Source organism: Electrophorus electricus, chromosome 2 (assembly GCF_013358815.1).
Source record: "Electrophorus electricus isolate fEleEle1 chromosome 2, fEleEle1.pri, whole genome shotgun sequence".
Classification (NCBI taxonomy): Eukaryota; Metazoa; Chordata; class Actinopteri; order Gymnotiformes; family Gymnotidae; genus Electrophorus; species Electrophorus electricus.
Genome location: NC_049536.1, coordinates 2,437,206 through 2,460,200, shown reverse-complemented (window position 1 = coordinate 2,460,200; position 22,995 = coordinate 2,437,206). Strand labels below are relative to the sequence as shown.

Below are 22,995 nucleotides of genomic sequence, written 5' to 3'. Positions count from 1 at the left end.
CATTTAAATTTACATTTACGGCATGTAGCAGATGATCTTATCCAGAGCGACTTACAAAAGTGCTTTGTCAATTACTCATAGAATACAACCTAGCTAGTAGGTTAATATAAAAGGAGTTCAATATAAAAATGATCTAGAATACTGTAGAAATACAGGGATCCCTGCTGATGCCTAGAAGTACAAAATACATAATGACTCTTTTAAACAATAAACAGTGTAATGAACAATTAGTGCTAGAGTTTGTTAAACAACATCAGTGTAGTAAACAATATCCTACAAGAAGTACTAATTTAGTCAATCATTATGGGAGCAGGGTCAGTTGTCATTTAAATATTCTATGAACAGATGGGTCTTCAGTCTGCGTTTGAAGACTGCAAGGGACTCTGCTGTCCAGACAGCAAGTGGGAGTTCATTCCACCATCTTGGAGCCATCACAGAAAATAGCCTCGATGCTCGTCTTCTATGAGACCTGAAGCATGGTATTTCAAGCCGAGCCGTACTTGAGGTTCGAAGTACTAGAGGTACGGATTGGGCTTTGACCATTGACCACATGTATGAAGGGGCTGGTCCGTTTTTGGCTTTGTAGGCAAGCATCAAGGTTTTAAATCTGATACATGCAGTTCTTGGAAGCCAGTGAAGGGAACACAGCTGTGGACTCGTGTGTGAACTTCAGAAGATTGAAGACCAGTTGTACTGCAGCATTCTGGACAAGTTGTAGAGGTTAAATGGCTCTTAGAGGAAAACTACGAAGTAGGGAGTTGCAGTAGTCTAGCTTTAAGATCACAAGAGACTGCACAAACACCTGGGTAGCTTCCTGTGAGAATGTTACAAAGGAGAAATCTGCAAGACTGGGTTAGATTTGAAACATGAGTTGAGAATGACAACTGGCTTTCCAAAGTTATGCCCAGGCTACGAGCAGCTTTGGATGGTGATACCAGGGAGGTCTCGAAGGAAATTGTGAGGTCATGATAAGGGTTTGGAGTACCTGGAATTTACAGACGCTCGGTTTTACTTGGGCTGAGCTTCAAGTGGTGGGCTGTCATCCATGACGCAATGTCAGTCAAGCATGCGGAGATATGTCTGGAGACCTGCGTGTCAGAGGGTGGAAAAAATAAAAATAATTCAGTGTCATCAGTACAGCAGTGGTAGGAGAAACCATGAGAAGATATTACATCACCAAGAGAACGAGTATACAAAGAGAAGAGAAAGGGGCCATGTCACCTGATAGAACCGTCCCTCCAGGTAGGACTGCAACCATCTCCATGTAGAGCCAGTCACACCAATCCTGGAGAGAACAGAGGAGAATGTTGTGGTTCACTGTGTCCAAAGCTGCTGAAAGGTCTAGAAGAATCAAAACAGATGACAGTTTAGTAGCATGAAGCATGCTTTAGCAGCATGAAGATTCTCCATCACTGCTATGAGGGCTGTTTCTGTAAAATGTGCCGGTTTGAAGCCAGACTGATTGGGATCATGCAGCTGGTTCTGTGTGTGTGTGTGTGTGTGTGTGTTTGTGTGTGTGTGTGTGTGTGAGAGAGAGAGAGAGAGAGAGAGAGAGAGAGAGAGAGAGAGAGAGAGAGAGAGGGAGAGAGAGACCTGTCACATGCCTATCTGCAAATGCATGTTGACAAAAATTCACAAAAGCTCCTGACAATCACCACACAGAAGGGCCTCTTTTGTTATAATCATCTACCTTTTCTATTGCCTCAGTGCCAGCTATCATTCAGAAGGGTGTGGACCAGATGCTGCAGGGTCTATTTAACATCCACTGCTATCTGGGTGATATTCTGGTAACAGGACGTACTGATGCTGAACACACTGAGCATTTGGATGCAGTTCTTGGACATTTGGAGGACTTTGGCTTGTGAGCTGAAAAGGAAAAGTATGAATTATTCAAAGATTCTTTGGAGCATTTGGGATTCAAAATTGATGCCGCAGGCTTGCACACTACCAGTGAGCTCCAGTGGCATTGGTTATGAGACACAGACCCAACCTATCAGCAGTCCTGACGCTGGACATGCAAGGAATCAGTGAGTAATGCAAGTGACAGTGAGTTGACACCTTTCCTTACTCAGTTCAATGAACTGTCTGTTCAGCAAGGGTGCTTAATGTGGGCCATGAGAGTCACTGTCCCTCCTAAACTGAGCTCAAGAATCCTTGAAGAGTTGCACACTGGCCATCCTGGGGTGGTCAGAATGAAGGCTAAAGCCTGTAGCTGTGTGTGGTGGCCTGGTCCTGATGCTAACATTGAGCTTCAGGCTAAGAATTGTCAGTCCTGCCAGCAGATTCAGAACATACTGTGCCATGCTCCTCTCCACTTGAAGGTTTGGCGCAGACACATGTGGACTTTGCAAGCCCAAGTGAAGGCTATATGCTCATGGTCACTGTGGACGGCCATTCAAAGTGGCCTAAAGTGAAGCTCATGGACTCCACAACCACAGACAGGACCATTTGAGTACTGAGGACTCTGTTCAGCTGTTATGCAAAACCTGAGGTTCTTGTCAGTGATAATGGACCACAATGCATTAGACAGTAGTTCATTGAATTCCTAAAGGCCAACCATGTCAAGCACATTCGCTCAATTGCAAACCATCCAGCTGAAAGGTTTGTGCAAGTTTGCACTGAGATCCTCCAAGTCCTCCTCCACTACTGTTCAGCAGAGTTTAGACACTTTTTTGCTGACCTACTGTAACACTCCACATCAGGGCTGCAGTTGTGTACTCGTCTTGATGCTCTGAGACCCAGAGTATTGTCTGCTGTAGGGAGCCTGTTCTGTTACGGGGCAGAATATTCCCCTTAACTGGTTCAAAGTCAGATGCAGTCTACCCTCTACCTCTAGAAAAAAAGATAGAGATTTGCAATTACTAAGACTTTCTTAGTAAGGGGGGAGGAAAAGTGTATTGCTTAAACTTGCTGCTATCTATATTCACCACTAGGTGGCAGTGTTACTCATATAACTTGGGTGAATGACCTATTAAAAAGGAGAGTTCCAATTCAGCTTCCGTGTCTGTAGTGTCATTGAATGTAGACATTACATACTGTCTTATCTAAATGTTCTGCTGATGCAGACATAACACAGGTGTCATCAATACAAACATGAGCTCAATTATGTCACGTGTAGAAAAATCATGACTGAATGTGAGAGTGCAGCACATAAGGGAGCATTACTGAGAGCTCTAAGATGAGATAAGAGGAGTGATTTTATCATTTATTTGATAAAGTGAATCAGACATACAAACTAGTGCTGTGAGGTGAAATGCCAGTTGTCCTGTTTGCATATGTGAGCTGCTTCACTGCTCCACACACTTTAAGAGCTGTAGTGGTGATCAGAGAGTGTTCAGTCCTTTAACACACACTGACACACAGCACAATGATGATGTCACTCATTCTACTGCTGGGGACCCTGGGACTCCTCACTCAGGGTGAGACAAACTGAAATAAGTTTAGTTTTCATTTTTACTTGGCTTTGGATGGTTATGTTTATTTGCTGCAATTTTAATTCTCAGAGTTACAATATGTTTAATTTGGATTTTATTTATTTAAAATTCTTCCAAATTTAAATGTTATTTTGTATGTGATTATTTTTAGAATCCTTTGGGGAGATAATCCTCACTCAGACTCCAGGATCTCAGTCTTTTCAACCAGGACAGACTGTTACTATCAGCTGCAGGGCCAGTGAGAGTGTTAGCAGTTACCTCCACTGGTACCTACAGAAACCTGGAGAAGCTCCTAAACTCCTGATCTATGCTGCATCAAACCGTCACACTGGGATTCCAGATCGTTTCAGTGGTAGTGGATCTGGTACAGAATTCACTCTAAAAATCACTGGAGTCCAGGCTGAAGATGCAGGAGATTACTACTGTCAACAGAGCAACAACTGGCCATTCACACAGTGTTAGAGCACCGTACAAAAACCTCCCTCAGTTGTAGAGGAACTGCTCTGACTCAAACAGACTGATCTGAGAACAGCTGCAGAGTTGTTAAATCTGCACTCAGCTCAACTCATCAACTGCAAAACACTACAATACTGAACTGTTTGATCTTTTAAATTGACATCATTGTGTAATAGATACTTACATCACTACATATGTAGCAGGTTAATGTCTTTCCTTTAAACCAACCCCTGATAATGTCCTGCTTCCATACTCAGGTTCTGGACAAAGGCAGTAATATATGAACACATCACTGTGTTCTATAAGGGCAGGTGAGCACTAGCTAGTAAACTGGTCTGAGTTACTTTATATGGGATTCTTTAATCCTTAACTTTAATCTTCTTTTACTTTTACTGCTGTTTTTTTTTCCTTGGAGAACCTTGGAGGAAGGCAGCTGAGGAAATACTGGTATGTATAGTTAATTCTTCCTTCTTTTTAGAATAAAATAATTATTTTAAAGTTCTGCGAACTCAATTTTTGGATCATGTCAGGACATGGGACAGACAGGGTGAAAATCTAGAATTATTGTTGAAGTGAAGCTTAATACATCATCCAGAGAATTTCGCCTCAGGGAAAAAGTCACAATTTTAACCATTTATACACAAATTTGCTATGCTAAGAAGGAAGGAAAATAATTGCAAAACAATTAATTCATTATTAAATGAATTATTAAATGATTTAATATTTTACTGAAGCTGAAATGAATTATTGAATTTGATTGGGCTCTGCATAAAACCTGCTGTCATGGAATGCTGTTGTGCATAAGTGCCATTGTTGTCTGTGTGTTAACGTAATAAATGTACGTCACAGTGGAGGGAGTCTGTTCGTCCTGCCCCACAACACTCGGGCCACCGTCTGTTACGAACCCCGGGAACAACCCTCAGCCCCGCACAGCCACGCCCACTCGCACACACACCCTGATCTGACTCACTAGAATTTTAGCACACACCTGATTCCTATTCCCCTCATTACCAACCCCTTTAGAAACTTCTCCTCCCTGTATACTAGTCAGAACGTATTACTTTACCTATGTGGCATACTGAGCATTTACTCATCCTGTGTGTTTTCCTGGTTATTGACTCCTGCCTAACCCTCGGACACCTCCTGAATGCTGCACCGTGCATCGACCCCGGACTGACCCGACCACGCTTACCTATCTTACTGCATGTATTAGTTTAGTTGCTAAAATAAAACCCCTGCAACTGGATCCTCTTCTACGTGTGTGCATACATTACACTGTGACAGAATGACCAACCATCACAGGACACCGACTCGCTTGTCGGTAAATGAACTTCCTGAAAGGAGGTTCTTAAGCACATCCCATGCTGCTGCCGGGATCTCTGGATCTTGGGGAGAGGACCGCGACCGGTGTTCGCAACCACTCCAGAGGAGGAGAGGAACACCCTATGGAATTTTTTGGGGGGGGGCCTAGGGCTGCCGAGCCAGGACCCGAAGGGCTCCACAGGGGCTGCGGTGATGGAGGTTTGGTGGAGCCGGCTAGGTCTCTGGGTAGCGAGGGTAAAGCCCAAGTTCCTCCACTTCCGTGGACTCACCAGGAGGACTGGAAGGGCCCGTCCAAAGCCCCGGAGATGGATTGCCTCTGGGGTGCTCCTAGAGCCGTGAGCAAAAGGACGACTGTTAAAGGGAGAAGCACGCCCGGAGCCGGGGCGGATGTGCACCCCTGCGTGTCCAGCGGGGTCAAGGACACGCTTCCTGCACCTGCGTGACAGCGCCTTTTGTGTCTGTGTGTAGGCGCTTCTGTGTGTGTGTTTTTGCACCTTTTGTGTGTACAGGCGCATCATCCTTTTATTTGGATCGTACCAGACTGACCTGAGAGAGGCAAGGACTCTACCTTTCTCCCTCCTACTAAGAGGCCTCCCTTGTTGGCGGCACCTAGCCCACCTTGTGCTGGGTGGGCACCGGGCATTGCCGTGCTGTGTGTGTGTGTGTGTGTACACGGCAGCCTGGGGCTCGCTGTCCTGCGGTCGGTTGCGTCGGGAGCCGCGCCCCTTGTGAGGGGGTTCTGTCATGGAATGCTCCCCCCACCATGCATGCAGTGGGATTCACGGCTGTTATCTGTAACCACGCCCCCTTGATTGCACGCACCTGCACAGAGTTTAGTGTTGTATGTTCGTCAGTGTACATAAACCCCTGCTAGTGCAACATTGTTGGTCATTGTCTATGTAGATGTTGCGGTAATGTTCGTTGGTGTATTCAAATCAAGATTGTATAATCTTTGTTAATGTTAAGTGTGTGTTCATGTGTGAGTGCCACTGTTGTTTATATTGTCTGTGTAACATCATAAATGTATGTCACAGTGGAGGGAGTCTCTTTTATTACACACACTTTTATTATGTTAAGTTTTAAACCAGAATTAACAATACAATCATATGTATTAATCAATATTTTAAAACTTAATTATTAATTATAATTAATTAATTATAACTTCACACTTTTATTTGGTCAAAATTATTATCTGCTACAGGATAAGGAAACTGGCAAACCAGGGTGTAATGATGGTAATTACAGAAATGGATGAAATAGTCACAGTGCGGATCAGACCTCACCTGGAGTTAAACAACATGTACAAGGATTTATGCAGCTAGTGGTCAAAACCTTGCTGTAACACACTGGAAATACAGTCAGTGATCCCAAAGGTAACAGAAGCAAAGTAAACAAAAGAATCATGAACAAACAACAAAAATCTGTGTGTGTGTATCATGGTAATGATAATTAAAAGGACACATTTCACAGTCTGAATACCTGCAGCAGCTGAACCACATAAACCACAGATAAGGAGAAAGTAGTCCAGGAGGACCAGAACATAAGCAGACAAGAAATCCTTCCTCCTAAAGTGTCCCCACATCTACCAGACAACTGGAGTGCTGTCTGCTCATGTGCTTCCACACATCCACTGATATAAATCACCATTACAGAACAGAGAGTGAAGGGCTGCTTCTGAACTGTACTGGATACACCTGCACCTCCACACTGAAGAACACAAGATTATCACAACATTTACATTTATATTTAACTCATTAAGATGTAAAAGTGGGGACAGTCACATTAATGCTGTTGACCTGCAGGTGAAGAGCATGAGACAGTAATTACGTCCTGTGTCCCCCTGTGTCATATGTATGTGTGTGTGGAGCTCTGTTCTCTCCAGTTAGTTTTCCCAGACCCAGTCCAGAGTTCCTCTACAGATCTTCATACTCACTGTCCAGTCCTGAAACAAGGCCCTGCCCCAAGGAGGGATATAAGGAAGTGTATTGGAGGAAGAAGAAAGAGAAAGATGATATTTTGGACATCTGTTTGTTCTAGTGACAGTTCTGATATTTGATTCAGTGCTTGGTCTCTTTCTCCCCTTACTCTGATTCTGAGCTTGTTTGATCCCTCTAACTTGGCCACTGTTGTAAATTTGTATATATTATTTACCTATTTGTATATAGTAGGTATGTATTTGTATATATTATGTATCTATTTGTGTGCTCTGATAAGTAGAGAGTGGATGCCGTTGTGTTTGTGCCCTGGGTTTTATTGTCTGTGTTTTCACTTAGGGGGTTAGTGTAGTCTTATCTTAGTATAGAATCTTACTATAGAATGCTATACTGCTAATAGAGAAATAATAAAATACCTACAAAGTCACACTGAAATGGACAGAAGCATTCAAGTATGTGATTGTTCATTCATTCATTCATTTATTTGCTGTCACGGCCCGAGTGCCACAGGGCGTTGAGCAGGAGGCACAGACTCCCTTGACGATGTGAAACATTTAATGAAATGAAACATAAAGGACACGCGTGGCACTCACACATAATAACACTAAATAGACAGGAACACACAAACAACAACGACAACTTAAAATGGTACAAACTTTGGGTTATACTAACAGCGGCTACACACTCATTAACACTAACATTACACTAACACTAACAACGACCAACCATGAGGCCCACACTGATAGGGCTTTAAATAAACAGACATACACTCAACGTGAACCCCGTACAGGTGCGTGCCATCGTGTAGGGGGCGTGACAACAAACGTAATTCCCCCCAAACCACATGACTTGTGAAGGGGGAGCATTCCATGACATTTGTTAAATACATTTTTTATTCATTATATAAACTTACTTAGTTGAGAACATAATTTTTATCCAATCTGAATATTGTTTTATTAGTAATTATTTCCTTTGCCTGTGTACATAATGTTCAGACAAAAAATGAAGAACTTAAACTAGTCTCTATTAATGTCAAATACCAGTCATAGTGAAAGAGAGCGAGAGCAGTGGGGTGAAACAGATTTATGTTTACAGCCCTGAGAAACCTGTTCCTTCCCAGAATAGAACAACACTTTTTGCAGATGTTCAACTTACATTAGCCCAACTTAGTCAAGCACAACACACTCCAGAACAAAGAATCTTACAGTGCAGATAATGAATATTAAAATGACACAAGAACAGACCAAGTTCAAAATGAAGCTTTATTGCAGTGATAATAAAACTCAATAATCAAAACCAGCCAAATGGTGAATTAAGAAAAAAAGAGCATTCTTCAGACTGTAAACTCCATTGTTCAGGGCTGTATAAGCGTGTTACATTACATGACAACTGACTGAGGTCATCATGGAAGATGGTAGAGCTCCTCATGGAAGATGGTAGAGAGTATTTGGTAGTATTTGTTTTCTTTCTCTCACACAAACACTAATTTTGTTTTGGCATGAAGGACATGTCTGTATCATTAATGCACTGTGTGACTCTGCCTCAAATAATATAAAACATAACAAACATTAAGCAGTTCTTTACTGTTACATTTATTATGTTTAGCCTGAAGCTTTATTTTATACAAACAGATACCAGAGGCCTGGAGCATAGATTTACTATTATAAAATCCATTGAGAAAATATGCTGTCTGTGGGTTTTCAATAAAAAGTATAAATATTTTTTAAATATAAAACGTGTACTTTTTTGCGATAAAAAAAAACAACTTTATTACCTCCTATGAGACCCGTGACAATATTCTTTCGAAATGGCCCAGCTTGTGCTAAACAGTGATATGCAGTTAGCTTCAGACATCAATTTACAAAAATAAATAATAATATTATGGTATATGGAGAGGGCCAAAGATGGTTGAGCACACACACCATAATGGTCCAAAAATACAATGTTCCAAAAATACACTTAAACATTACAGTTTCTAGTGAATGAAACTTATGTTGAGTCATCTTATTTCCTGGTTCCTTAACAAACTTTACCAGGAATGGTCAAATGGCAACGTCATCAAGGTTTAGTCTTATAATTCATCACACATTAGCAGTTCTGAAGTCCAGACAATTAACACTTTTAAAGGCATTTATTGTGTGGCAGTGTTGGCACAGAATATTTAATTAAGAGACTATAATGTTGTTTGTTCAAATTTTTTTTATTTAATTTTGACCAACAGATGAACATTTGCATAATAAACACAGACTATCTAAAAGACAGCACATTAATGAGCGAGAGGAGCATACTTCAGTACACATGTGGGAGTTTCACGCCTCAGCACACTGCTCTCTACTCAGTGTCTGTGTGACAGGACACCGGGAGTCCTTGGTGGCCTCACAGGTCACTGTCTTCTTCAGCCACTCCTCCTTTTGGAGGGTCAGGGTGCTGCTCCAGCTGTAGAGGCCGTCCTTCTGCAGAAGCCCGGAGCTCTGGCTCACCCCCGAGCTCCAGCTGCTACCAGCCACCTTCCAGCTCAGCTTCCAGTCTGAGGGGAAGCCCTTGTTGGCCAGACACACGAGTGTGACCTTCTCCTGCTGCAGCTGTACACTGGAGGGGGGCAGGACCGTGAGGGTGGGCGGGCTGTCACCTAGGAGACCCAACACGGTCTACAGCTCAGACAGGCAGGAACCTTTAGCAGGAAAATCAGTTGTGTTTCACTTCCTCTTTTATTATTTATATTATTCTATTTTATTTTATTTATTTATTCATTTATTTTTTGTGGAACTGAAGTCAAAAATGTATTACATCAGCAAGCTTTATTTTCCATGCTATTTTCCCTGAACATTAAAACTGACTATATTTCATTCATGAAACATTTAAACCATTACGATTTATAATCATACATACATTAAGGATTGATGACGGATATTGCTGAAACATTTATGCTTTTGATAAAAAACGATAATAATGTGGTTCGACTTACACTAAAAGCTCGCAATAACACTGCAACGGTTAGGAAAAATGTGCGTATAAAATGACATTTAATGCGCTTTAATAAAGAGAGCTTTATTTAAAAACAATACCTACTTAAAACTGTGATTTACTGGGAATAAAAAGTAAAGTTTTTCTTACGTCCATTGTCCTCCACACTAACTTCGTTTAAGGTCCGTACATAAACCTGCTCTAAACACACTGCCGTCTCCTCTCTTTACAGCGCCGTAGTTTAGCTTCAGAGTTAGTGAACGATACAACCCCAAAGACGCTTGTTTTCTTTTCTTTTTTGTAATGAAAATAGTTATCAAAGATACTACATACATGCAATATACAATTAGAAATAAAGATAAATAAAGATAGAAAAACAAATACAGAAACTAAATTAATTTTGAGTAAGGAGTGAAAGTAACTTAAATCCAAGAGTTTTGTGCGCGTGTGTATGAAACTGAATTCGGTGATCCCTTTAAACTATTCCACATCGTATCGTTAATGTTTATGCGTTAGATATATGTAGACTTTAGAATCATAGCAATTAATTAAAAAATTGTGTTTTTAGAGATATTTTTCATAGTTTTGTACGCTGATAACAACATTTAAGGCAACATCCAAATCAAGATAATTTATCTAAAGACATACATCACTGTGTTCTAGATGTATAATACAGGAATTTGAGTATTTGTAACAGCGAACGTTTTGATCTTCAGTATGCGAGTATTGTGGTAAAAATGAACTGCACCGATAAGTTCCAGTCAGGCACCGATATTTCTGCCTTTCAAAATAAACCCAACATGCAGATGAAGGTTTGTGGAGAGATATTTCTGAAATGTGCATGTTCTTACTACTGAACGACAATTAAGTACACTCTCCATCGGTATATATTAAAAGGTCTATAACGACATAGCAACGATGATATAGGAAGATACTTAACAAAATCACAATTAGTCTAAAAAGATTACGGGTAGTTTACAAAATCACCGTGCATACTGACGCAACGTTACATAATGTGGATTAACAGTGAAGAAAACTTAAAGCCTACTCACGTCCAAATGATAGCTTTGTTCCGCCACCGAAAGTCCACCACAGTGTTACAATCTCGTTTACTGTCCTTACAAAAACCTCCTGATCTAAACACACCGCTCTCTCCACTATTTACGCGTAATATGTAGCTTCGACTTCATTCGTTTTGAGAAAAAGGCAAAAAAGACTTACCCAAAAGCTTTTTACATTTTTAAAATAATACAATAAAATACATACATACTTTCTATTATTAGATAACTTACGTCGTAATAGTTGTTGCCCAGCAAAGCACAAGAAATGCAACAGCAACATATTTTTAAGTCTGCATTATTATCAAACATCAGACATATCGATTATGATTTCAGAAAACAGCAACTTTTGGATAAGCAGTGAAAGTTACTTACGTCCAACTGAGAGTTTTGTGCCGCCACCAAAAGTGTACCACAGTGACACAAACTCGTTCAGTGATCGTACAAAAACCTCCTGCTCTAAAGAAGCCGCTCTCTCTGCGCTTTAGCAAGCCTTTTTCAAAAAAATAATGAACTAAAACAATTTATCATTTTAAACTATGCATGGAAATATCTAGGCATTATAAAGACTAAAAACAATGAATTAATATTATTTTATTGCAGCCTATACATTTCCCTTTTGTGTGTTTTTCAAATGTTAAAATTAGTCTTAATTTGTATTATCAAAATATCTGGTGATTAAAATATCAACAAATATTTTAATAGAAATTTACCTTTGGATACAATTTGGACTTGGTCAATATAACTTTGCAGAATCAATAATCAAATGCTGAGAAAAGTAAGAGGACTAATTAAAGAGTTCTATCTGAACAGTCCTGTTAAATTTACTGTGAAATTCTACTATATAAACAAATAATGATCCAATAAAATGTTTATTTATTTACTGCCTTGTTTTTGCTCGACAGCAGCTTCAGTACTTCAAAACAACATTCATAGAGAGAGACAATGTAAACAAACAAAAGTTAAGATGCATTAAACTATGTGAGGCTGCCCTCCACTGGTTCTTGACAAAACAATACATTGATCTGAAATTGAAAATGCACATTTTGTTCAAATATCAGTAAATGTATATATAAGTAAGAACCTTTAAAGTGACATTAAGAAAATATGCAAAAACACAGGGCAAGGAACAGGACGAACAGACTCCGTGACAGAACCCCCCTCCAAGGGGTGCGGCTCCCGATGCATCCTTCTTGGGACTGCGGACCCCAGGCTGCCATGTATATATGTACACAATCACAAAGAAATGGCCATGCATGGCACCCACCCAACACAAGGTGGACCGGTAGCCTTCACCTAGGGAGGTCTCGATATTCGAGAAAGAAAGGCAGAGTCCGTGCCTCTCGCAGGGCAGTCCGGAAAATGTTACTTGGTGGGTCCACCGACTCCGAAGGCACAGCTATGACATCCAGCGGTGACCACCCCTTCGTAGAGACCCAGCCTAAACACAATATATCACAGCAAACAGATGTGCCTTAACAAAAACCAAAAAGGCACTGAGACACAGTGTCCACCAAAAGGGCAGGCACTGGAGATGTGTCCCTGGCCCTACAGGACACCTGGGGGTGCATGTCTGCCCCGGTTCCAAACATGCTACCTCCCCTAATGGTCCTCCTTTCACCAGCCACTCTCGGAGAGCCCCAGTGGTGGTTTGCCTCCGAGGCTTTGGGCAGACCCCTCCAGTCTCGCTGGTGAGCCCACTGAAGGGAAGGGACTCAGGCTTTAGCGCTAACTTCCAGAGATCCCGCTAGCTGCACCCAACTGCCCTCTTTCTGGTTGTTGCAGGGCACATTGGTCCTCCTCGTCCCAAGCTCGATAGCCTCAGCCGCCCCCCCAAGAAATTCCTGGGGGTGTTCCCCTCCACCTCCAGAGTGGACACAGATACCGGTTGCAGTCCTCTCCCCAATCTCATGGGATCCAGGTGGCTGTGCGGGGTTGCCTACACACCTCCCGCTAGGAAGTCCATTCTTAGCTGAGGGAGCTGGCATCCTGTGGTGGCTGGTCATTCTGTAATGTCCCGAGTGCCACAGGGTGAAGAACAAGATGAACAGACTCCATCGATGTAGACAAACATTTATTATAGGACACATACAACATTGGCACTCACATGCAATGATAAAGATAAACACAAACACGGGCATTGACAATGTGAAAAACCAGAGATTAACACATTTAACAGCAATGACATGAACAAAGGCAATGACCAACAAAGATACACACACCAGCAGGGGTTTAAATACATACCGACAATCACATTCAACCATGTGCAGGTGTGTGCAAACAAGGGAGGCGTGGTTACAAATAATACAAAGTGAAGTCACACTGCATGAGGTGGGCCCTACCACGTGACCAGTGGGACTGGGAGCATGACACCAAGACTTCAGTGTGTTAAACATATTATCCATGTACACAAGCTGATCCAGGATCAGTGTATCTGGTTGCAAGGGCAGTCCAGTTACCCCACAGAAAACCAGTGAAGTCCTTCAGAAATGGGAGTGTTTTTACTGTGATGAAAGAAGACACTTGATAGTCCAGCATGTCCAGCTTTGATGCGTGAAAACATATGAAAGGTAAATATGGTCTGATCATTTTAGTTTATTGTGTGTTTGTTGCTAACCCCAATTCATCATTTAATCATTTCTGTCACTGACCCTACCTAGACTGGGTAGTAACATTTGTTTTAGCAACATGGACCTCAATGTGCTTCAGAACCTTGGACATCTCCCAGAACAGAGCTAATGAGACCCAGGTGAAGCTCTTGCAGGAATTGCAGTTGTCTGACACATTGCTCATCTTCTTCTCAGAGGCAGAGAGCCAGTGATCTCCAATTGTGCAGAGACCAGAACAAAGACACAGATTTACAAAACACAACAGACTCTTACCCACACTTGGCCAATTATAAAGAGTTTTCCTGATATATTCATCTGTCTTTACTATTTTTTCTACAGTGTATTGCACAGAAATAGCAAAGGTCACATTGCACAATTGAAACCAACAAGAAGAAACAATAAATACCAAATAAATGAATAAATACATAACAAAAACCTGCTGATCATGTAATTAAAACAGAGGTACGCTTCTTTGTGTTTAGTTTTGAGTGAACAATGACAACTACATATTTATTTTGCTCACTGAAGATCAGCCTGTGATACACGGTAAAATATCATTTATTTAAATAAGTGTGTTCTCTGTCATCTGAGGTCAGTGCATTGGGAGAATCAACAGCCTTGTATTTACTACCACATTTATTCATAGACAGAGAGGCCTAAAAATGTAAACCTGAGTTCAAACTACTATATATAGCTAACTATGCCTAGTACATTCTGGCCTTTAATATAAATATATATTCAGAAGTAGACAAAGCTGCATTTTACTAAAATTAATAAACTAAATAAGTTTCTGTTCTGTGTGATACTATGTGTAAATTTATCCATAACATTAACAACAGAAAACCTAACCAAACTTTTTTTCAAAAATATTGTAATCTAAAAGTCAAAGCTTGTTAAGATGTAATATACATAATAGAAAAATAAATGGGATATGCTAGGTTTGTTTCGATTTATTTGACAGTACTGTGCTTCAACATTGTTTTTGATCATTGTTCCAGCTGTCAAACCCACAGCATCATAGGGTCTGTCCAACAGTACAAATCAAAGTGAGCTAGGCTTCAGCTTCATTTTAGCACAGAGCAGTTTTGTGTCAAAGCTGAAGTTGGTAGATTAACTCAGCAGGACTTAATATCATCTTTTGTGAAACCCAAAATGTCCAAAATGAGCTGGGAGGGTCTCAGTAAACCTGGATTATCGAGGTACTGTCATGCAACCCTCATGCTCCTTGCACTGTTTGGCTTATCATTCATGTTGGTTTCATTTGCAATAAACTGCAGTTGGATTCTCACAGTGACTCTGGGTCAATGTTGTTACAGGGATGTAACCTGCTATGGGTAAAGAAGATCTCACCATGGAAGAGCAGATGAGTAGCAGACTGTGTAGAGTAGAGAGGCTTTCAAAACTACAATGGAGAGTCTAATTAAATGGAAAATGGCACTTACCTTGGCAAAGTTGAATAAGTAGAGTTTGGTACATGGAACTGACATACTGTGAACCTCGAACACTGTTTACTCCGCTTTCAAATACAAATCGCATATAAGCAAAACAAGGCAGTAAAATGAGCCAGTTACAGAATCCTAGAATATTACACAACAGTCTTCACTCATTAATATTTATGCCCCTAAAATTTGCATACACCAGTCCACATTCTAGCCCAGGAGATATCACCATGTACCTGCACAGTCAAAACTTCAGCAGTTCTGAAGAATAAAACAATGACAACAGACCAACAATGAAAATGGCAGATTACATACAGAACTGCACCATTCCAGATGATGATGATGTCACACCCTTCCCAAGGAACCACACTGTTAACTGGGTTTGTTGTTTTCATATTTAACAGAACTTTAATTCAATTTTTCAGTTTACTCTGCAAATTTGACTCCAAAGAATTTTCCAACCATTTAAATTTGACATTTTTGGCATGTAAAAATATAAATGCATGAGTGAATTACAAACCTCTTTGTCATCTACTCATAGTAGGTATCTGTAACGTACTCCAAGACACAGGTAAGTGAGGATCCAAGTGCCTGAGTTTACTGGTACTGGCAGGAATGGGTGCGAGGTGGATGTGTAGGGTGGTCAACGCTGGGGAGTTCGGATGAGGTCAGCAGGCATGAACCTGGGTAATCCAAGGGGCTAGGAATGAGGTGTAGTCTGAAGAGGAACCAGAGCTCAAAAGCCAGGAGAATCAATGACAATAAAGAACACCTGGTATGCATAGAGGAATACAATAATTCACAAGTTTGAAGGGAGAAACTGGGATGTTATAAAGGGAGATGTAACGAGAGACAGGTGTTGCTTATCAGTGTTCAGGCGAAGGTGACCTAAGTCTGGGTGGGGAAAGGCTAGTGGGTTGGAAGGATGATGTCACAGTATCTTACCCAGTACAATATGGAGCAGCTTCCCTCAGTGTGAGGGAGGCAGTTCCAATTTTATTGGCGTCACGATCTCAACCACAACGTGTAAGCAGCCAGCCCTGCTGTGTGATTCTTTTACACATTTTGTTGGTTGAGGTCAGTTCATCTTAAATAGATAGTTTCATTGTGAGCTAACAACTTTAATTTGATTCATGTTGTTGTCGAGATCAAAAGCAAGTAGCTAATATTAGTAATGTTAGTTACTAGCATCACTAACTAAATAGTAATGACCACGTAGCTTATTTACACAGAGGTTCATTTTATTTTCTACTTTGGTTGTTAATGTAATGCTGCCCGAGTGCCGCAGAGCATGGAACAGGACGCCCAGACTCCCTCAACTTTGTGCAACATTTAATGTCAGTTAAATATTTAAGACAATAGTGGCACTCACGTATAACATTAGCAGTAAACACACACACTTAAGGCTAACGATAACATGGGCTACACTAACAGGGATCCTAACATTACGCTGACAAACAATGACCAACACTGAGGCAGGCACTGACGGGAGTTTAAACAGATGAACAAACACAACGTTAAAGCCTGTGTGTTACGATGAGTGTTAAGGAGGTGGACGCATGTGTGGAGAAGAGCGAGATTTAATAGGGGTACATCCAGAATCAGAGTCAACGAGCTGACACGGAGAGTATGGGGATACATTACAAACAAACAAAAACATGGGAACAGGGGAATCAGGTTATAACAAAGACTAAGGAATACTCGGGGCTAAGAAACATGGAGTACAAACCAATATTCAAATATATATATAGTGAGTTCAACACAACTGAGACAGGTACAGGAATGAAACACACAATGGGCATGGACACAGGCACCGGGACGGGCAAGGGAACACTAAGACTGCAGGGTAGGGAAACAAACTTAACCATGGTAACAGATATGGATGTATGGACAGGAACATTGACAGAACCAGGAACAAGCAACCACAGAGACACAGAAGGCATATGGGGAACAGGAGACACAGGCCGGGGCAGGAACCCAGGGGCAGAGGCAGCATAAGACACAGGTTGGGGTGGGACAGGCAGGGAAGCCTGTGAAACAGGAGGCAGGTCTGTGGACACATGGTAGACAGGCAGCATAGCAGTGGCTTCCAGGAGCAACCACTGGGATAAGTCTTGCACGAGGCATGCGAACCAGCCTGGCACAGCATCCTGTGACAGTTAAAAATATCAACCCTGTAGTTAACTACAGTCAAGCTTATTAAAATATTCATGAGCCTATCAAGAAAGGGAAAACAGAATGTCTCATTCTTGGGCCACAGGGTGAGAGGGGGCACTTAGAGCTGTAATGTTCATACTGGGAGGGAGGGGAGAGGAAAATTTGCATGTGCAGCACCTGCTTCAGTGCTCTGGGAGTGTTTATAGTCCTGTGAGTTTAACACTTCATGACTGAGAGCTGTCTCCACCAGCAACTTCACCCACAGCAACCATGACTTTGATCCCCATCTTCATCTGCACACTGCTCCTCTGGACTCACGGTAACTCACTGCTTTACCTCTGTGGTGAACTATCCATGTGACACAGGTCTACTACTCTTATTTAAAATGCACTATTCACAGATTTAGAGTAACTAAACAAAAGTATCTGTACAGGTAAATGTTACCTTTTTATGATTTTATTTATTTCTTCCCCAGGATCCAGAGGTCAGGTAACAGTGACTCAGGATTCAGTGAAATCTGCTCTTCCAGGAGACACAGTCACCATCAGCTGTAGGACCAACCCTGCAGTGCACCGCTGGAGTGATGGAGATGAAGGGATATTCTGGTACCTGCAGAAACCTGGAGAAGCTCCTAAACTCCTGATCTATGAGGTTAAATATAAACTGTCAGGTATTCCAGATCGTTTCAGTGGCAGTGGATCTGGATCTGACTTCACTCTGACCATCAGAGGAGTCCAGACTGAAGATGCAGGAGATTATTACTGTCAGAGTGACCACAACATTGGTGGTAACTGGCTGTTCACACAGTGTTAGAGAGTCGTACAAAAACCTCCCTCAGTCAGACTGCACAGAGACTGCACTGCTGCAGCTGGGACCTACTGCAGGTGTTGAAGGGGAGGATGTGATACAGCACAATGACACACTCTGTGGAGGAGAGATGCCCCATCACACTCACTCACTACTCAACAATACACATCTATAGAAGATCCTACTTCTAGGAACCACAACACACTCACTCACAAGTAAACATAAAAATCTACAATGAATCACAAAGGCACAATACAGACAAAACTGTTACACTTGTGTTAGAGGAGAGTTTTGTAGAATTATGTGTATTAATTCTACTCTTGCTGTTCATGATTTAGTAATGGAAGGTCTGAACATTAGTATGATCCATAAAGAAGAAACCCACCATTAAACACAATGCTAATGTTGCTGTTGACACTGACAGTGATAACAGCTCAGACTGAGCTGCATCACCAGAAACCTGGAGAAGGTCCTAAACTTCTCCTGTCTCTCTTTTCTTTGAGCAGATGAACTCTCTGTTTCTGCTGGAGCAGGTGGAGACAAAACACTACAGTTATTACAATAACAACAACACATGGAATTTATCTAGTGCTTAGCAAGACTCCACAGAGGCACATTTACACACACCCAGTGCATGGAGCACCAGAAACCAGTTACAGCACTGCAGTACTGAGACCTTTGGTCTCTTGGGGCAGTTCTTCTTTTAATAGAGCAGGTAGTTATTAGAGAAGAGAAATCTCTACTAGTAGCATGACTGCTGAAGCAGTATCAGTAATCTTCAGGAGATTCTGTCCTGTTTAGAGGTGATGTAAGCACACACTAAAGCACTAAATATCTGTGCCTTCCTCTGATTATTCTCAGCCACTGTGAATTATTTCTACCAACATATACTTTTCATGTCCATTCTAAATCTTTATTAACAATTAAACAGACAAGTACAAAGGCCTGGAGCCTAATTTTTTATCATAAAATCCCTTGTGAAATATCTTGACTGTGCGTTTTCTATAAAATAGAATTTTTTCATGAAACATTTGTACATTTTTGGTCTTTTTTGGATAGAACAATTTTCTGCCTCCATAAGTGACCCATGACATCATTTTATTGAAACAGCCCAGCTGTTTCTACAAAGTGATATAAAGCATGTTGGGATTAGTTTCAGGCAGAAATAAACTAAAAATGATAATATTGTGATATATTGAAAGGACCAAAGATGGTTTCTTCCCCAGCCCCTGATGTTATAAAAATACACCGAATTACTCATGTTACAGTTTCTAGTGAATGAAATGTGGAAATGTCTTATTTACTGCTTCCTTAATATCTTATTTCCTGCTTCTTTCTTTACTATGAATAATAAAATGGCAGCTTTATCAAAGTTTAATCTTATACCTCATCACATTAGCATTTCTGCAGCGTAGAAATTTAGAACTTTAAAAGTATTTATTATGAGTAATGTTGGGGAGAAAACTTTAAGAGACTATAATCTTATTTATTCAAATGTTTTATTTCATTTTGACCAATAAAGAGAGGAACATTTGAATAATAAACACAGACTATCTAAAAGACAGCACATTAATGAGTGAGAGGAGAACACTTCAGTACACATGTGGCAGTTTCACGCCTCAGCACACTGCTCTCTACTCAGTGTCTGTGTGACAGGAGACTGGAAGTCCTTGGTGGCCTCACAGGTCACTGTCTTCTTCAGCCACGCTTCCTTCTGGAGGGTCAGGGTGCTGCTCCAGCTGTAGAGGCCTTCTTTCTGCAGAAGCCCGGGGCTCTGGCTCACCCCTGAGCTCCAGCTGATACCAGTCACCAGAATCCTCTTTGAAGGGCCGTGGCTCCCGATGCGTCCTCTCCAGGACTGCAAACCCCTGGCCGCCGTGTACAAACACATAGACAAACACATACACACATGACACGGCACCCACCCAACACAAGGCGGGCTAAGAACCGATGGCCCAGGAGACCTCTCACCAGGAGGGAGGGAGGCAAAATCTCTGCCTCCTTCAGGGCAGTACGGTACGCTCTTCATAACATGTTGGGGGGAGACATGCCCCCACGATGACCCCTTGCTAGGGGCACGGTTCCCAACGCTTCCCTTTCCGGGATAGTGAATTCTGGGCTGTCATACACACATGCAGTACGGTCATGCCCGGTGCCCACCCAGCACAAGGCGGGCTAGGAACCTCCCATCTGGGAGTCCTTCACCAACCAGGTAGAGTGCCTGCCTCTCTTGTTGTCCGATGCTTTCCCTGTGAAGTGATGTGCCTATGAACAAACAAGGGGTGAAAACATTCAAAGACATAAGTGCCTTCACAAAAACACTTCAGACACTGTATTGCAGCACCTGCTGTCAGTGCAGGTGCTCTAAAATTGTCCCTGGCCTCGATGGACATGCAGGGTTGCACGTCCACCCCAGTTCTGGCCATGCTCCTCCCCCGAACGGTCCTCCTTCTCCCAGCCACTCTAGGAGTGCCCCAGAGGCAGTTTGCCTCCGAGAATTTGGGCAGACCCCTCCAGTCTCGCTGGCAAGTCCACTGAAGGGAAAGGACTCAGGCTTCAGCCCTGCCCGCCGAAGATCCCACTGGCTCCACACAACCACCCTCTTTAGGGTCATTGTGGGGCACATCGGTCCTCCTTGTCCCAGGTTTGGTAACCTCAGGCATCCCCCAAGACATTCCTGGGGGTGTTCCCCTCCATCTCCGGAGTGGACACAGACACCGGTCGTGGTCCTCTTCCCAAAATCCTGGGATTCAGTCGGCAGTGTGGGGGTGCCTACGCACCTCCCTCTAGGAAGTCCATCCTTAGCCGAGGGAACTACCGTCCTGTGGTTGTTGGTCATTTTGTAACGGTGGCCCAAGTGCCATAGGGTGTGTAGCAGGACACACAAACTCCCTCGATAAAGTGAAACATTTATTAACATAAAATACGAACAACAACGTTGGCACTCACACACAACATTAATGACAGACATGACTTATACATTTAGCTAAACACAAGCTACAGTGACATTATGCATCGGCAGTTTTAAGATCATTTTTGTATGATTTTTACTTGTTCAATTTAACACTAGGTATCTGAAATTGTACACATAGCACAATGGTCATTCAGGATTCAAATTTGAGTAGACACTTGGGACAAGACATCCATTCACATCGAGGCTTATTTTTCCATCATTTAGGTTCCATCTGAGCTCATCTAATACAGAAGAAAATGTCAAAAAAACATAAAACAGCATTGTTTTTTGGGGTGTATAATGTGTCTATTGATGCTGGAGATTCAGTTTCATGCTCTACATTTCCTGATTCACCAGGGTCTTGTGTAATAAATTGAACGGTTTTGAGCATATACATGAAATGACTAAGTAGCTACTGTTTTCCAGTAGGTGTCCTAGTCTTCTCCAAAGTGTCCAAAAACCTCTCCAAATTCACACAACGTCATCAATCACTATACATCAAGTTTGCATGTTTTTTTTTGCTAAAACATCACTGTAAGTTACTTTAGTAAGTACCACAGCAATATTAGTATCATAGCATTATTGTTGGCATCATTAGGGGAAAATACTGTAGCTAATACTGTAAATGCTGGGGAAAATGCTGTAATACTGTAAAGAAATAGTATACTTTCTCATTTATACTTACAATTTGTAGCAGGATTACAAATTTTTTTCCAGCAGTGAATGGAAACATCCTGCAATTTGCTATGCAAACATCAAAGCTAGTCCATGCTAGCAGCATCCAAACAACTCCACATAAACTTCAGCTAAAATAAGCTTCTTCCTTTCCATGATGTCCAAAAGTATCAAATCATTCTTATGGTTGTACGAGTTTCGCCAAACAGCATCAAACCCATGCACTAGGCTATCTGCTAACAACACTGAAGCAATGACAGTACACAGTTTGCAGACCTTTAAACATTACAGGAATTACTAAATAAGTCAAGTGAAGGGTCTACGCTTTCATTTAATTGTCCTCTATTTGATGAAACAGCTGCCAATGCCCTAGAAGCAGCTGCTTGTCCTAGAAACACTTGGAAACACCTGGAGGTAAATGATAGTCACCCTCCCTCCCCCTTCCCCCTTCACACATAGGCGATAATTGCTATCACTCCAAGACAATGGTGTTGCAATGGCCAATAAAAATCAATATAAAATATAAAAGGGGAGTCTAATGCTCTATTCGCGAACACTTTTATGTCAGTAACATGTATTTTGGGTTTCCTTACGAAGGAACCGAACGCATGTGCGCAGGTAATTAAAGAACTATTAACACTCTGTATACCATTTAAACATGTCACAAAGTTGTTTTTGTTTTGATGCTAATTTAATTTTCTATGACAAAATCTGAAGTTATCTTATACTGGAAGAATGTTTTAAAAGGCCGTTTAAAAGGCCAGGGTACGATTGTTAGAAATTTACCAGTAAAACACAGTGTATTCAGCATGGGATTTCTGGTGAATGGATGCATGTAGATGGCTGAAAATCGGTACGCAGGTATTTGTATTAGTCCTAAGAAATGTTTTGTTGACAAATGTACTGTACGTTAAAAATATTTGATGCTATCAAGTGATTTATTTGAGTTTGGGCCCACTGGCAGGCTCGCTAGGATACGTTGGTACAGTACCTGGTACACACGCATTTTACATACATCAGCAATCACAGAGGGCGTGCCTACAAATAAGGGAGAACCCCCCCCACTGAACAAACTCGTTCAGTGGTCAAAAACCTCCTGCTGTAAAGAAGCAGCTCTCTGTGCACTTTAGAGTCTTTTTTAAAACAATAATGAATTGCTACAATTTTTAATTTTTATAATATTCGC

The 22,995-nt window shown here is 41.6% G+C and overlaps 4 gene segments (V, D, J or C); 2 read left to right on the top strand and 2 right to left on the bottom strand.

Moving 5' to 3' along the window:
• The window catches only part of LOC118240845, a 320,919-nt gene that overhangs the window by 171,066 nt on the left and 126,858 nt on the right, over positions 1-22,995 (top strand).
• The window catches only part of LOC113568146, a 119,019-nt gene that overhangs the window by 27,431 nt on the left and 68,593 nt on the right, over positions 1-22,995 (bottom strand).
• Positions 1-22,995, top strand: part of LOC113568144 — a 236,295-nt gene that overhangs the window by 149,892 nt on the left and 63,408 nt on the right.
• LOC113568143 overlaps positions 9,729-22,995 on the bottom strand; it is a 91,513-nt gene continuing 78,246 nt past the window's right edge. Inside the window, 2 exon segments of the V gene segment in view lie at positions 9,729-9,818; positions 11,545-11,582. Coding sequence covers positions 9,796-9,818; positions 11,545-11,582 — 61 coding nt within the window.